This window comes from Triplophysa rosa, linkage group LG10 (assembly GCF_024868665.1).
Source record: "Triplophysa rosa linkage group LG10, Trosa_1v2, whole genome shotgun sequence".
NCBI lineage: Eukaryota > Metazoa > Chordata > Actinopteri > Cypriniformes > Nemacheilidae > Triplophysa > Triplophysa rosa.
This window is the reverse complement of record NC_079899.1, coordinates 15,824,536-15,841,367: the sequence shown is the minus strand read 5'-3', so window position 1 is coordinate 15,841,367 and position 16,832 is coordinate 15,824,536. Positions and strand designations below refer to the sequence as shown.

General features: G+C 38.9%; 1 protein-coding gene across 1 annotated transcript in view; it reads right to left on the bottom strand.

Annotated features, from left to right (window-relative positions):
• Positions 1 to 1,394: 1,394 nt before the first annotated feature.
• Positions 1,395 to 16,832, bottom strand: part of msrab (methionine sulfoxide reductase Ab) — a 29,066-nt gene continuing 13,628 nt past the window's right edge. Inside the window, 2 exon segments of the mRNA XM_057344087.1 lie at positions 1,395 to 5,164; positions 9,813 to 9,919. Of these exon segments, the coding sequence (XP_057200070.1) occupies positions 4,991 to 5,164; positions 9,813 to 9,919 (281 nt within the window). The 3' untranslated portion in view covers positions 1,395 to 4,990.

Genomic DNA, 16,832 nt, shown 5'->3' with positions numbered 1-16,832 from the left:
AAACAGAGGGGGCACCATAGATGCAAAAGTTTACGGCTTTGATGGGATAGTTCACCCAAAAATGAAAATTCTGTCATTAACTCATTCTCTTATCATTTCAAACCTGTACAACAGAAGTGAATGGGTACCGCCGTTGTTTGGTTGCCAACATTCTTCAAAATATCTTTTTTTGTGTTCTATGTTTGAAATGACAAGAGGATGAATAAATGATGACAGAATTATCATCTTTGGGCAAACTATCCCTTTAACAAAAACTATATCACTAGGACTGGCACAGATGCCCCATTAATAAAATAAGTGCAGGATAGCGGTTTGTGTGCCTGTGGTCATTCTCACAAGGGTGCGCCTATGTGTGTCACCAGAGGTGGTGTGTCAAAGTAAGCTATAATTGTGCGTTCGCAGCTGTACGCGAGTGTGTGTAACGGACACAGCTGAGAAACCTAATAGAGCAATCACGACTGGTTGCGCGAGCATGTATATGTGTGTGTGTGTGTCAAGGGCACACTGCTGTCTCTGTGCTGCCTAGTAAGCTTCACTGTTCTTCGGGCAACACATCTGCGAGATGTGGGCGGTGTGCAGCACCGGTATCTCTCCGCCTTTTTCCCTCTGTTCTACACTACATCTTCCCTTATAGGGATTTCTGACCTCTGCCCTTGTTGCGATAGCTCCACCCACCCAACACGCACTCATCTTCTGGGGTGGGAGGGGAATATCAGAGTGTCATCGTGTCCGGTCACACACGTGCGTGTGACTGGTTGATGGTCTCGCCACTGAGTGACTCTCTACTGCACCTGTGTGTGTGTGTGTGGGACCCAAGACAGGAAACACAGAAATAACTGCTGAGTGTCTTCATCCTGTGCTGTGTGTGTGTGTGTGTGTGTGTGTGTGTGTGTGTGTGTGTGTGTGTGTGTGTGTGTGTGTGTGTGTGTGTGTGTGTGTGTGTGTGTGTGTGTGTGTGTGTGTGTGTGTGGTGTGTGTGTGAAAGGAGGAGCCAGTCTTTTGCACCTGGACAGTTTGTGCTGTCACACTCGCTGCCTTCATACTGTTGCACAAAGTCACCATACGATCAGAAGAGATCAGGAGAGAGAAAGAGAAACTATGAGAGAATCTGATGAAAAAATAAAAATTTTGACGGGTCTGAAGTTTTGTCTGAATGTTTTATGTTGTAAAAACATGTTATGATCCTTTGGAAATAACTTTACAGCATAATGGGGAGGGGGGAATCACAAACTATTTAAAGCATTAAACTGTACTTCGCATTCTTATTTTTGATTATAAAGAAATTTTAATCCTTATGACATTTTAATCTTATATGTTCATCTGTTTTTATATTCGTTTATATATATATATTATAATATATTATTATATATATATATGTATGTGTATATCATCTGTTATGTATATTTATATACATTTCTATATTCTATTTAGACCATTTAAATATTTTTTTATTTATGTCATTACATAAAGTCTTAAACTACAAACTTTTTGATTTCTTAAACTGACAAAATATTTGGTCAAAAACATATTTCCTAATTTACCAAAGCTATTTTTCTACATTTATTGTTTAAGTATTCATTTTTTACCCTGACGTCTTGACAAAACATAAAAGCCTTAAAGTGATGGTTCACCCAAAAATGAAAATTATGTCATCACTTATTCACCGTTTTGTCATTTCAAACCTGTATGACTTTCTTTCGCAGCACAAAAGAAGATATTTTGAAAAATGTTGTTAACTGGACCCCTTTCACTTGCATTGTTTTGTGTCCATACAATAGAAGTGAATGGGGGCCAGTGCTGTTCGGTTACCAACTTTCTTCAAAATATCTTCTTTTGTGTTCTGCGGGACAAAGTAAGTCATACAGGTTTGAAATGACAAGAGTAAATATTAATTGAATTTAAATTTTTGGGTGATCTATAACTATAAACATAAAACTCACGTGTCAGAGATATGAGTGAGGCACTTTTACACTCAGTTTTAAGAACTTGGCGCTTATAAAGTTCGATCTAGATACAGAGGCAGCGCTAACCACAGGGGGACAAACCCAGAGCCCAGCTGATTTTTATAGCTATGTGGCACATATGTTGTACAAGCCAGAGAACAACATGCGTAGAAATGCAAAAAATATCTCCACCATACCAAAATAACCTCAGAGGAGGGAGGGGGGAGGAAGAGACAGAGAGACACGCAGAGAAAGCAGGAGAGAGAGACAGAGCACCTGCAGCATGGTCCACACCTACACACAGGTGTCAGGAAGAGATAGACACAAAGAAAGAAAAGAGAAAATAGAGCAGAGGAAATCAGACTGCGGTCAACAAAAAAGCTTTTTCTAGATTTGTCAGTGTGTCAGGGTGTGTGCGTACATGAATATGTGTGTCTGCTTGAATGAACATCTCGCAACACCTGTGTGTGTGTGTGTATTTCTGGTTGTACTGGACGTAGTCCCACTTAAGAGAACATACAGCGACTCCACAAGTAATTGGATACTTAAGCCAGACTCAAAAATAATGTTTTTACTTAACAGAATAAAATACACAGGAAACTACTTTGAAAGTGGCCTATTTGTCAGGTATGGTGACACATACCTGAAATGTGACCTCTGCATTTAACCCATCCAGAGAGTAGTGAACACAAGCACAGCAAGTCGTGAACACACGTACACACGGAGCAGTGGGTGGGAAGCTATCAGCAAGTGGGGGTAAGGTTCCTTGCTCAAGGTCACCTCAGTCGTTACCCGCCGGTCCTTAGAATTGAACCGGCAACCTTCTGGTCACGAGTCTGACTCTCTAACCATTAGGCCACGACTGCCAGAGAAAGTGGTTTTGTGTTCATACAATGGAAGTCAATGGGGCCAATGTTGTTCGCAAACCAACGCCTTTCAAAATATCTTCTTTTGTGCTCTGCAGAAGAAATTCATACAGGTTCAGAAAGACATGCACGTTAGGTGTCACTAGTGTCCAAACACATTTTGGGGCCACAGAACAAGAATAACTAAGAGATCAAACCTAACAACTGTGTTTGTGTTTCTAAAGGATCTGTATATTGTGAAAATGTGTATAACCCCAATGTATGTCTGGCGGTGACAATGCAGCTATGTGCATATAGCACACATGTGGGAGTGAGTGCAGATGAAAGTACCGTTTCCCAGAAATCTGTCTCCTCATACAGGTGCTGTGTGAATCATGTGTGCGTCTCATCCCAGAGATGACAGATAACACAATGACATCCTCAGACGACAACACACCACATACAGCTTCCAGAATCTTCACTTCTGCTCTTTCTATGACACGTTGACACAGTTTTCTTCATTCTAGAAACACAGAACCCACTGTACTAGAGTCCACAGTATGGAACACGGTGAAGGTCCAATACGTCTTATATTCAGCCAAGTAAACAGGTGAACGAGGAGATTTAGTGTGGCATAATGTTGAACAGATCAACACGTAATAATCCAGCTGTTGTGCCAGTCAGCAGACCAGCATCTTTTCATTTTCTAAAATGAGCAGCTGACTCACAGTGTGTATATTGCTAAATACAGCTGAGGTGTGAGGCCATCATAATAACAACAGCATGTACAGGTTACATGCGGCTAAATGAAGAAATGTTATTTTGATTTGATCGAATAAGACTAGTTTGCGAATAAATTACGGTGTTTAAAAGCAACGTTTTAAGGTTACATTTGGAAGTACTACAGCATCCATTAACTGTTCACAGGTTTGAGATGGCAACACATTGCTATAAGTAATTACATTATTGTGAGTAATGAGTGAAGATTTGCACCAAACAAAACTGTCAGGGTGGATAAAATCTATAGCATAACATACCATAAAACATCCAATAAGAACACTAATCGTTCAGGGAATTTTATGATTATCAACAGTTATTATAATGGGACTGGCCCACCATACCATAACATACCGCTTTGTGTGCTTAACAAGAAGTTTGTCAGGTCTGAAAATCAATCATCTATAGACTGGTGAGATTTGTGCCACTGATCAAGCAGAATCACATTCACATAGATGACACTTAATATGGTGTACATGCAACCCACTTTGCATTTCAATTTTTTGTTAGTATAAAGATGTGACACGTGCCACCTAGTGGTAAAAATACTGTCACTGCAAGAATGCTCTAGTACAAAAGTGGGACTACACTCTAAAAAGTTAAGTCGTATTCTCAAAAGTAGTTGAAAATTCAGTCTAAACTATGTTCATGAAAAGGTCACATAATGACAGTGTTCAGAAAAATGTGGAAAATATAGTTTCATATCATTTTGACAACAGCAGTTATCATTTACTTGCATTACATTAACAGAATATATCAGAATGTTGTTCAAAAAATTCATTGTTTGTGATGACCAGTAACAAGTGAATTTTCATTTTTGTCAACAATGTGGAGATTTTAGCGGCATCTAGTGGTGAGATTGCGAATTGCGACCAAAGGCTCACTCCCCCTCCCTTTCTAAGCACTACGGTGGCTGACACAGGACACAGATGTTGTGACTGATCTAAAGGTCCATGCATCGCACATCATGGCCACTCTGCAGAGGTAAGGGATGTTTTTACACTTATGGGAAAACCGCGGTGGTGCACAGCGTGTTGTATTTCTAGCTCTACTTTTTACATTTTCTATTTAAAGTATTGCAACATATCGCAAATGTGTATCGTATCGAAATTCATAGCAATATATTGTATCGTGACCCATCTATCGTGATATGTATCGTATCGGGAGGCACTTGCCAAAACACAGCCCTAAAAAACAACATGCCGAATTCCATGTTAAGGGGACCAGCGGTGTATGTAGATAGAAATAGCTCATTCTAAGGCAATATTAACATAACGCTTCATTATGTAAGGTCTTTATACACCTCTGAAGACACAGTTATGTATATTATATTGCATTTCTGTCAAAATTACACACAGCACCTTTAAGACATTTCTATCAAATGAAGAGAAAATATTTTTTACAGTCATGTTCACATGTGCTAAATTAGAGTTCATCTTTCTGTCCTCCAAAAGAGCAGGTGACCCCTGTCCCCTTCAACCCACAGTAACCCTTAGGCACCTTGTGCAGGTACTGCTGATGATAATCCTCATCATAGTAAAAATCTCTGAGCTGCCGGATCTCTGTGGTAATCTCACCAAGACCTTTCCGAGTCAGGGCCTAGCAAAGGAGAAAACAAAAGTGAAATGATGGCAAATTGCAACATTAATGGGTTCAATCCACACTCTGTCTAGGGAAAAGCAACACCTTTGTAAAATGAAACAATAATGTTAAAGCCAGACATTGTCCAAAATTCTTTTGAAGAGACATGAATGATGTTTTGTCTCCCTCTAGGGGCCACATCCCAAAATTTCAAAAGCAAAAAATTATGTAGGGCAGAACCAGACCAGAGAGAGCACCTTTGAACGCCAAAAACAGTATTTCAAAAGCTCACATATAAACCTGAGGGAGAAGTACTTTATAACAAACACAAAAAGAGAGATGTGATGGCTTTGATCCAACAGAACTGTGTCAGACTGTTTTAAAATACGAGAAGTTACAAACCTCGTCCACTAGGTGGTAACAAAACTCTGTGTCATTTCCTCTAGTTTTTACTCAATGTCTAACAAGAGGTTTGCAGCAACAACACCACGACATCTTAGCCTTGACATCAGTAAAGAGCACGAAGCCACAATTTATTATGCTTTATACATTCGATCGTATATAGCATTTTTAAGTGATAAATTCTTAACAGGGGATTTAACCATTCGTTTTATATTCAATTGTTTATTTCAAAAAGTTATGGTAACACTTAACAACAGAAAGGACCATGACAATTAAAACAAAGACTGGAAAAGTTATTAAAAAGGCCGAAACCTGTAACTAGGGTTAATATAAGCATGCCCAGGAAATTATGATGCATAATTTTACACATTTAAACGTGATGTTCTATGATGCATTAGACATTGCTGTTGTGAATTCTGCCAAACTGTCACAAATCAGGTTTTTAAGTGCAAATCTTTTAGTTTCTACACAATTTGAAACAGTGTGCATTTTAGATATTTTAAATGCGAGTATGTGTTTGGATATGGTGTCAGATAGCTCCCTTTATCAAAGCTCAGTGGTCTGTGTCTCTCTGGTGAAGGAGAACATTTCTGTAGACACTTAAGCAAAGAGAGAAAGGGAGAGAGGAAGAGATATTACATAAGCATTTGCATATTTGAATATGTTTCATATGACTGATGACTCAACTAGTGGCACCAAGTGTTCTTGCATCCTCTCTCTTTCACAAACACAGTCATACACACACACACACACACACACACACACACACACACACACACACACACACACACACACACACACACACATGCACACACACCACTGCCAGTGTTATTATTATTCCAATCATTTCCTGTGGACAATTTCAATCATAATTCATTTTATTTTCCAATCTGCTTTAATTTCATCAGTATTTCCCTGTGGGTCTCTGGAGGAAACACACCTTTTGTATTAGAACAAAACACAGATACACTAATGGAGTCTCCATGTACGTTTTTACTGCAACAGCTTGTCCTATTTTTACCATAACAACATAAATAATGAATATTAATGTAACTCTGTCTATGAACTAAAAAGCAAAATAACCTGAATATAGCAAACTGCACACTAACAAGACAGCGTTTTAGTTGAGCTCATAATAACTTCTGAATGTCGCTGCTTGTTTAAAGTCTCTCTCCACTACATCTTCCTCCAATCAGCAAACGGCAGGAATATAGTCCTGCACCAACACATATATAACGCATGTATATTTTCGCTTCAGGCATACAAGATATAGAGGGCAAAGGGCTAAGGCTGCTCTTCTGGCGTGTCTTCTGCATTTATGCATCTCTGAATGCACGTTTGCAACGGATTACTTATTAAACGCCTGAGCTCGTGTGCATGTGAGATATAGTCAGGAATCCATTTTGTCATCCTTGGCCGTTCCTGCATTTTGTGAGAGCGAAAAGGCATCAGCGGAGGGTCATGTGACCTGTGAGGGAAGATCAAAGTGTGCGCGTATGATCTACGTGTTCAAGATAACATGAGAGTTTTCGTTACCGTTCTAAGCCTGTTATTTTGAAGCTTTTCGACCATCTTCTACATTTCAGATCATTACACTTTCTCTCAAAATCGGAATCTGATAACACACAATAAAAATGAGCACAAGCCAATGATTTCCTGTGGTTCTAAAGCACATCAGTTTCAGTCAAAGTGGAAGTCTTTCACAATCCAATTTTACATTTGCAATTTGCCATTTTTCAGAGTGAAACAGAATATTCAATGAGAAAAACATGAAGGGCTAAATTTCATCCATTGGGGATTTGATACAATCGAGCTGGTGGGCGTTACACGGCAGAATCGAGCCAGGTGGGTGGAGAGGAGGGGTTGAAAGTCAGTCTGAAAAGGAAAGTCGTTTCAGAGGCGGAGCAGTTATTTCACTTTGATACAAGGTTATGAAGACAAATATTTTTTTATTTGAAATGCTATACACGGTGTATTAGCAAATAATTGTACACCAATCCAGGAACATGCATTATAAAGTGAACAGGGGGAATTTTCATGTTGGCTTTAAAGCTTAATAACAAACAATGCACACATGGAATTACATTTCAGCCTCTCTATACTCTTTAATCTGGGCCAGGAGATGAATTTTACTCCCCAAAACAATACAAAACTAAATTTTTATATCTGCAGCCCAACGCAAGCTGATAAAAGAATTCACCTCAAATCCCCAAAATAACTCCTCTGAGAAATTGCTCCACCGCAACAGAATTGCACTTCCACTACCCTCCATATCTGCATCTCGCTCTTTTATAAGACTGAATAAAAACTCTTTGATGTTCTGCAAATTTCTACATTTTATTATAGCACCCCTCCCCTGCTTGGTTAAACCAGCATTTCATCCCCTCCAACTCCTGCATTCTCTCTCTCTGGTCACTCTCAGTTTGGCGGTTCTGAAAGATTTGACGGGCGCTAATAATTAATTTCATGTCTGTCTGATTCATCACTTGAAGTTAACCTGATTGAAGGGTCCTTAAAAATGCTTCATCAATCTCTTCACGTTCAATACGTCTGTTTTTGATTTTTTTCATCTGTCTCTGCTTCCTTCAGTTTTCACTCTGCACTGTGTGGTAAGACACACACACACACAAACGCATGCACCCTTCTCAATATTTAAATGAGACTCTGGGCTAACATGTCTAATCTCATCACGGTTGCTTATGTAACACAGCCATTCTTCGAAACCACCGATTGTCTCTGCACTGCTCTTAGACGGCGATGTAATCGGGAAACACAGAAGAAAGCTATTAGGAGCAAATGGCAGAAGTAGTGTTTTACCCAACAGGCTGTTCTGCTGTACAACCATAACACAACAATAAACAAATTGGAAATTTTAAGGTCGAATTTTATATGTCACTTCTGAAAGAAATGTAATATTGTCTTTGAAAAAAGGTTGCAGGATTTTTTGACATAAAACTGAATTTGTATCTAAATTTGGCCTCTCCAATTGATTCACAGCTTCTGCATGATTTAGTCATGACTGCAACTGGTGCTTACATTAAAATAAAATAAAAATAAAATAAAGAAAAAATAATAAAAATTAAAATAAATTAAATCAATAAAAAATATAAATAAAACAAAAATATACAAATAAAACAGAATTAAGTAAAGTAAGGTAAATCAAAGTAAAAAAATAATAAAATGACAAAAAAATAAACGGTACAAAATACAATAAAAAGTATAAAAATGTATTTGCTGGTATGTGTGTTCAGTTATACTGCCAATGGTATAGTAACAAGTATTTAATAAAAAGATTTTGACATTTTCTGCCATAACTCATGTTGCTATGTCGTTGCTAGGATGTTTTTCTCTTATGGGTTAGTTCAAATTATTAACCCCAAATAAAATCAATAACAATAATAATGGTTTCTTATCCATTAAGAATAATAAAATATGTAGTAAATAATAAATTGAATCATTTGTAAGTCTAACATGATGTCAAAATAACCATGTTTCCACATAATGCAGGATATCAATTCATTTTGTCCATTTTTTAGGACAGAAACAAATCATAAGGGTGAGTGGTTTGACCCTATTATGAAATCTCATTTTTAGTGAGTCAGGTCAATTTGATTTCTTTCTGACCCTATTTTCTTGTTTTCTCCCCGTTGAAAGGGATGCTACTGGATCATGCGGTGTGTGGGGTGCCAACACCTCTTTCTTATTACTGTGTGTGTGTTTTAGCTTGTGGGGTCACCGGGGCCATCAACAGCACACCAGTTTCTGTCCCCCGATCTCATTGCGTCCCTTTAACCACAGCTGCCACCCACAAGCATGACCTTTCACCCCTGAAACGCATAAGGCCAAGGCCAATAGGGCTCGCTCGACCTCCCTGACACCAGCCCATTCCCCTTGCCCCAAAATCGCATCTGAGCCCACGAAACACAACCTATGACCCGAAGAGAAAGGGGTTACCATGGCGACGGTTTACCCGAGCACCTGCATCTCACAATATGAAGCAAAGCCACATCATGATGATCTTAGCCCCTTATTTCTATAAAGCAAACTGTCTGGTCATCCAGACATGCTGCGTTAATGAGCATCCACAAATGCATCTTTCTGACAGGAGTGGGTGGTCACCGTTTGACAGCAGAGAAAGTTGGGTGGTAAACAATGGAAGAGAGGACAGAAGAGTCTGATTAGAAATACATCACTGGATGCATCTGCGGTCGTCTCTGAGCTACATTTCAACAGAAGTGTATATGTGGGTCTAAAGATACTTTACCTCTTGGTATATGCTCCTGCTCCTCATCACCAGCTCCTGCGGTTCTGGGCTGTATGTGTAGATGGCAGAACGGTACTGGGTGCCATGGTCATTTCCCTGTGCCATTCCTACAAAAAAAGACACTTTTTAAATAGATTCAGAACCCAATACAGTTGAAACGCATTGTTCATGAGTTTAAGAGAAATGTTTCTCATAATCTTAAAAACGTGTCATGATCTGAAGGCTTATGCTTTAACGGTTTAAATTAGTTGTACATACAAAATACGGTTGTGCAAAGGTATTCACTTTTTCATTATAAAATAATGGTCTTTTTTGTTCTTGAAAAATGAATGACTTAGAAACAGCGGTGAGCAGTCAATTAACGGACAGTTCATCCAAAAATAAAAATGTACTCACCCTTGTATTGTTCGAAACATGTATAAATGTCTTTATTCTGTTGAACACAAAAGAAGATATTTAGAAGAATGTAGGAAAGCAAACAGTTCTGGGGCACTTTTGACTATACCATTGTCCTTATTTTCGACAATGGTAGTCAATAGTGGCCAAGAACTGTTTGGTTTCAAGCATTCTTCCACATATCTTGCTCTGTGTTCATCAGAACAAAGAAATTAATATAGATTTGGAAAAACTTGAGGGTGAGTAAATGAAGACAGAATTTTTATTTTTGGGTGAACCGTTCAATTAAGAGCGAAGAATAGATGTGAACTCTTTCAATACTGTTTAAAAAGCACTGAGGTAAAATAAGTGCACTAAGTACACTCCTTTGCGAGTTTAGAATTTTGTCAAATTCTGTAGACATTACAAAACTAGTAACAGACAATTGCGCTTATCAACCACATGGGGGAAACCGTGAGCAAAAGTTCTATAGCGTGGCTTTAATTTATGAAGATTTTTTTCTGTGAATTGCTCTCTTTTTCTTTCTACCTTTCTCTATGCAGTACTGGATGTTGGCCATCTTGCCATGAGCTCTCCAACACACAGTGCCTTCTGTAGCTCATTCTTTAAAGGCCAGAGCACAGCGCTCTGATTGGCTGATCATGCAAGGCCCTAAAGCGACAGTCCCTGACCTTTCCTGTGACCCTGAGGCCTGTAGGGTCCTTAATTTGACCAAATACATCATACAAGCAAATGATACAGGAGAAAAGCTTTTTTTAGACGATTATAGACTGTTTCATCAGACGTGCACGTGCCTGACCCCCAAATAAACTTCCGGTTTGTGTTTGGCTAGTGTCTAATAATAACTATTTAAAATTTATTTTATTTACGTTAATATTAATTTATACTATTATGTTATAATATGTAATAATTGTATTTAAAAAATGATTTGTTGAATTTTGTTGTATGTACATTTTATTAAAAAAACTATTTGTTGAATGGGTCCTGTAGTTCGGTCGCATTTAAACAAACCATATGGTACACTGACATCTAGCGGTTGAGCTTGGTATCGGAGTCTAAATTCAAAATATTGGAGAGACCAGTTTAGCCAAGTAACGGTTCTTCTCGGTTTCTTTTTATTATCATAAATAATCTACAGGTACTCTATTGTTTGTGAATGTGTACCAGAAGTTCAGTTGGGGTCACAAAAGTGCGCATGCGCAGTACCGTTTGTTTATGTTGTTAAGATGAAACCGTCTATACTTACTGTCTGAAACAAATTTGATTATTTTATCAGCATATCATGTCAGATTTTACAAAAATATCCTGGACACTCTTTTCTACATATTGAAGAAAAGAGTAAGAGCCCAACAAAATTTCAGAAGACTTAAAAAAAAAAAACTGCAAACTTTTCTGTCTTTTTATTTTAGGGGTGATTTTTAGAGCTGACATTCCCAGTCCCGTTCACTTTCAGTACATGAAAAGTGGTGCCCAAAAATGAACAGAAGAAAGCAAGCCATACGCCTTTAGGACAACATAACGGTGAATAAATAATGACAAAATGTTCAGTTTTGCGTCATATAAGAGAAGTTCAAAAGAGGCAAACACACACAAAAAGGACGAGCACTCCATGTACTGTACCAGACTTCTTTTTCAGCATCTATCAAAGTGCTTAGTTATTATTGATGAGCCTCCCTGTTCAAGCTGAATAATACAAAAAAATTCTCCTCTGAAGATACGCGCAGACGACCCACGCAAGCCGAGTGCAGAGGACGGTGACGATGTGTCGTCAAGGCACAAACAGGGTGAGAGCGAAGAGCTGGGCACTATCTGACTCGATAAATGTCACACGGGGTCTCCCTCTGTTTATAATACACCTTTCCCGCAGGAAAACTACTGCTGCTAATGAAGAGGTCAAGAAGCATAATCCCTTTGAGACAAGAAAGGAAAGATTTACATTGTGTACTTGCGAACGTATAACCAAACGTGAGAGCATGCTCGCAACACCATCTCGACAGATACTAATACTGTAAAGCTGTTGTGACGAAGAGATATTTCAAAAATCAGCACTTTTGTCTCTCTTCAGGAGAAGGGATTAGCGATACAATAATATTTAGTTTTCTGGCCAACATATAGTTTTTAAGGTTTATGTTCATATGGCAAGTCTTTAAAAACATTAATACTCATATTAGTATTCTGAGGTAAAACATTTTCACTTTTCTCTTCACCCCTGACATTCTTAAACAGTTCACCCAAAAATTAAATTAAAAAAATCTGGCTCCATTGTTCATTTTGGAACAACTCGGGGGTGAATAAATGACGACAGACGTTTTATTTTTGGGTGAACTGTTCATTTAATCTGTCAAATTGAATGAGAAAATGTGTAGTATATTTGTTTCTTAAATTAAAACTGAACAAAACCAAGATGTGAACTGACTGCAGTGTGACTAAAGCCAGAGATGTCTGCATCATTCAGAAGCTAAAGGTTCACTGTCACATCAAATGTCAATCACATGTCACGTCGACGCCTCAGAATTTCAGTCTATTTCAGTATATGGCTTTCCTCGCCGTCTGTCTATGGTTTGACAAAAATGACCACAACTAGAAAACGCAAACACACGTGTGTTAAGGATATACGTGTTTTTAAAGAGGGTGTTTGTTTACGAAGTGGATGGAGTGTGTCCACCTGAGTGAAAAGTTGAGTGCATGATGCGTGCTGCATAGTTGTGAGTGACTGTGTGTGTGTTAAAGAGTTGTGGGGGAGTTAGCTCGAGTGTGTGCATGACGTAGGGTTATGGATGTGTGTGCGTGTTGGGGTGGTTGAGAGCACTGCTGTGTGCGCCCCCTGGGTACAGTGAAGCAGTGTGCGTGCGAGAGCCAACTAAGAGGAATGGTGCAGAGCTGGGTCTATTTTTACACCTCTTATGTAACACACATTTCTCATAGACACACATACACACAAGTCTGGCATGCTCATTACAAACAAATACGTGTTTTTCTGTGCCAAAATCATTTCTGTGTGTTTTATCTGTAATGTATAACTGATATTGTATTAAATCACACAGAAAGATGGAGGAAAAGATTTCTATAATTTATAGTGGGAATCTAGAACTAAAATAATAACTGGAAAATACACAGCCACAAAAAAATTAAGAGATCATTCCAAATTTTCAATAATCAGCAGTTCTAGATGTATTGTGGCCATTCTAGTCCAGTGTCTGATGAATTTTAACAAAATCAAACCTCAGGGGTGACAAAGTCATGCAACAGCAATGTGAAAGACTGACAGTATGACACATAAAAGTAAATATGAACTTGCTTTCTTTGTAGTATTTGAGATCTGAAAAAAATACAAAGCATCTTTTCTGTTATTTTGACCTGTTTCTAAGGTATTCATTTTTTGTAAAAACAGAAACAATATTTTGGTTTGAAATTTGGGAAGATATGGTTAGTAGTTTACAGAATAAAACAAAAATAATAATTTTACACATAGGCCTACCTATAAATAGTAAATTCTGAAAAACAGAAAATGGTCTCTTATGCTTTCTTTTATTTTTTTCTTTGGCTCTTGTATGTGTATTAGTGTTCAGGTTTTAATGATAAAAATGCAACACAAACAACTGCTCACAAGGATGACGGTTCAAATTGGGCCTATTACTCTCTCCAGAGTCTTATAATTAAACACAATGAGCCTTTAACATAATACTTAAGTTATTAAAAAAATCAAAAGAACATTGATATAGGTTATAGATGGAGTGTCATACAAAAGCAGGATTTCAGTGACTAATCCCACTTTTGAAAATTTTCACAGGAAATCATTATGAAATATGGATTTGGATTTATTCTACATGCAAATGTGTAAAATAACAGCAGGGCTGGCTACATTGATAAAAAATGTAGGCTGATCATGTGATCTCAACATGTCGGTTGTGGCTAGAAGCTACGACAAAACAGCTACGGCCAAAAACTCAAGCACTGTTTTCATTCTAATCCTAGCCCCAAACCTAAACCTAAGATTTCGGCAGATTTTGGCTGTAGCTGTATCGCTTCAAGCCTTGACCCAACATGTCAGCCCTCACCTGCTTCACATAAAACAAAACCGTATTTTAGACATTTTTTATTTAATTTGTAAAGGCAAAACCTCTCAAATAAGAACAAATTCCTGACCAAAAAGAACCAACAAAAGAAAACAAAAATCTGTCCAATACGCATCTAATATTCTGATTTTACCAGTACCTACATCAAAACGCTTTTTTCCAACAAATTCAAAACCCTATTTCATCAATCAGAACCGCTTCTTCGACCTCTGCTAGCCCCTCCCCCTCTAGTTGACTGACAAACTGTAATGAGCCCCCTCATCGGGGAGGGGTCAAGGTCACCCCCCAAGAGGCACGTGCCCGTTGCAGCCCGAACCCCATAAAGACTAATTTAGAAACACAGCCTTTTTTCTTGTCTCATTTGGTGGCTTGTACACAAAATGGTGTAACTGAACCCAGTTGGTGTAGCCTTTGTTTTCAACAATAAATCAGTGTCTGAGGCTTGCTGGGGGATTACGAAGACGACACACAATTAGCTTAGGTAATAATGTTTTGCCCTGCATGGTCCTATACACAAATATGTCAGTCACAGGTTACACACTGAGCGCAGGTGTAAAAGACGATTTAACATTTGGGGTGAAAAAAAGACAGAAAAAGAACAAGACCTTAAAAAGCAGAGCTCAGCTGGCCTGGCTGTGATTTGTATCATGAGTGAAAAAATGATGGCAATCATAAATATACAAAAAACAGACAGTCTTCTCAAACAGAAACGTACAAAATAATTTCTGCTCAATAATAGTGATTTTAGATGCTGTACAAAGAAAACTGCAGCATTGTCGGTACCCCGTACCAGCGCGTACCGATCTACTTCAAGTCTAGCCCTTAGAAAGAAAACCTAGATCAAGGGTTAAAGACAAAGACAGTAACGAGACACACTGAGCGCCTGTGTCAGCCATTTTGTCTCTCCTTCGTAAAATGCACGTTGATGCATCTCTCTGACGCAGCAGCAACATAAATACTGCAAATCAAAAGGAAAAAAAGACATGACAAGATAAAAGATGAAAGTGGTAAGGAAAAAAAAGAGGACAAAGGAGGGGAGAGGCCCGCCTGCTTTCGTTTCATGCCGAGTGAAACGAGGGAGCGCGAAAGTGACTGAGAGATAAAAGCAAACGGTGAGAATTAGGAATCAGACGAGTCACTGCGGAAACGCGGAGGGGATGATGGTGAAGGGAAGCGAGGGATGATGGAGAGAAGGAGCCGGGGTTGGGGGAGGAGTGGAAAGAAAAGGGGGAAGATAAGATGCTGTTATCCTGAAGACAGACTAAGAGCCCCGGGGTCCATTGGGAACGAGGGGGGTGGCTTTTTTCTTAACAAGGAAGTAACAAACTGCTGAGGCGATCATGCATGTGTGTCTGTAGGACTGCACTTCACCACTTTATGGTTTGCCACAGGCGATAGAATTGTTACACTGGCTTCAGTCATTTCCTGTTCGTCAAATCCATACTGGAACCCAATTTTCCTTACTCGCCTCTCTTTCCCACCCCCGGCTTCCTGTACCATCTTTGTCAGCACACCCGGAGATGTAGCATGACGCCATGAAATGTAGCCAAAATGTTTCGAAATTGAGTCCATCATATAGAGAAACGAAGGCAGGTTTTCGATACCATGACCCATAGACTCTGCCAGAGCAAGTGTTGCTGGGTATGAGATGGGGGTACGAAGAAGAGCGTGCTGGGAGGGTCTGATTGGCTGTGGATGTTGCTATCCCTGCCGTGATTGGAGGATTCCAAAATCATGCTGCTGAAAGCAGAACCCTTTGAACTATGAGATAGCAGCTGAATACACAGGTCCTCATGCACTATGGAAACAAATGTTCACGTATGTAACTTATACACTATCCCAAGCGAATGCAAACATCAAAAACTTCACACGTATGATTTTATATACAGACTTTTTATTTAAGTACTCTAAGAAGGCACGAGCACACAAATTTATAGCGGATTCAGGGAGAGCGTTTGGGTACGGACAAATGGAGCGGGCATTAAGCATGCACGGATGAACAGCCTACAGAGATGTTCCTGATTCTCGTGGCCAATCACAGCGCAGAGGTCTGCGCCAAAAAACACAATCTGACGCTTCTGTCACGCACATGGGCCACGCTCTTCCCTGTGCTTCCGAACCCAAACTCCTGCAGGGCCATGAAACACAGATGAAACATGCAAAACAAGACATGATCATGTTATTTAAGGTTTACTTACTGCTGCAATATCAGTCAAAACTTGCATAATCCGTTAGTGCACAAAAGCATCACTAAATGCATCAAAACAATACATTTCAAGACTATTAATATCCCTTTGAACTCACAATAATTAAGTTTTTTGTTTGGACTTTGTTATAGGCAATAAAATGTGACTTAATCTATTTAATTGTCGAATATCTGTCCGTTTTACTATTAAAGGTATAGTTCACCCAAAAATGAAAATACTGTTTACTCACCCTCTTGTCATTTCAAACCCGTATGACTTTCTTGCTCCCGCAGAACACAAAAGAAGATATTTTGAAGAATGTTGGTATTGGAACAATGGCAGTGACCATTCAAGGAAAGAAA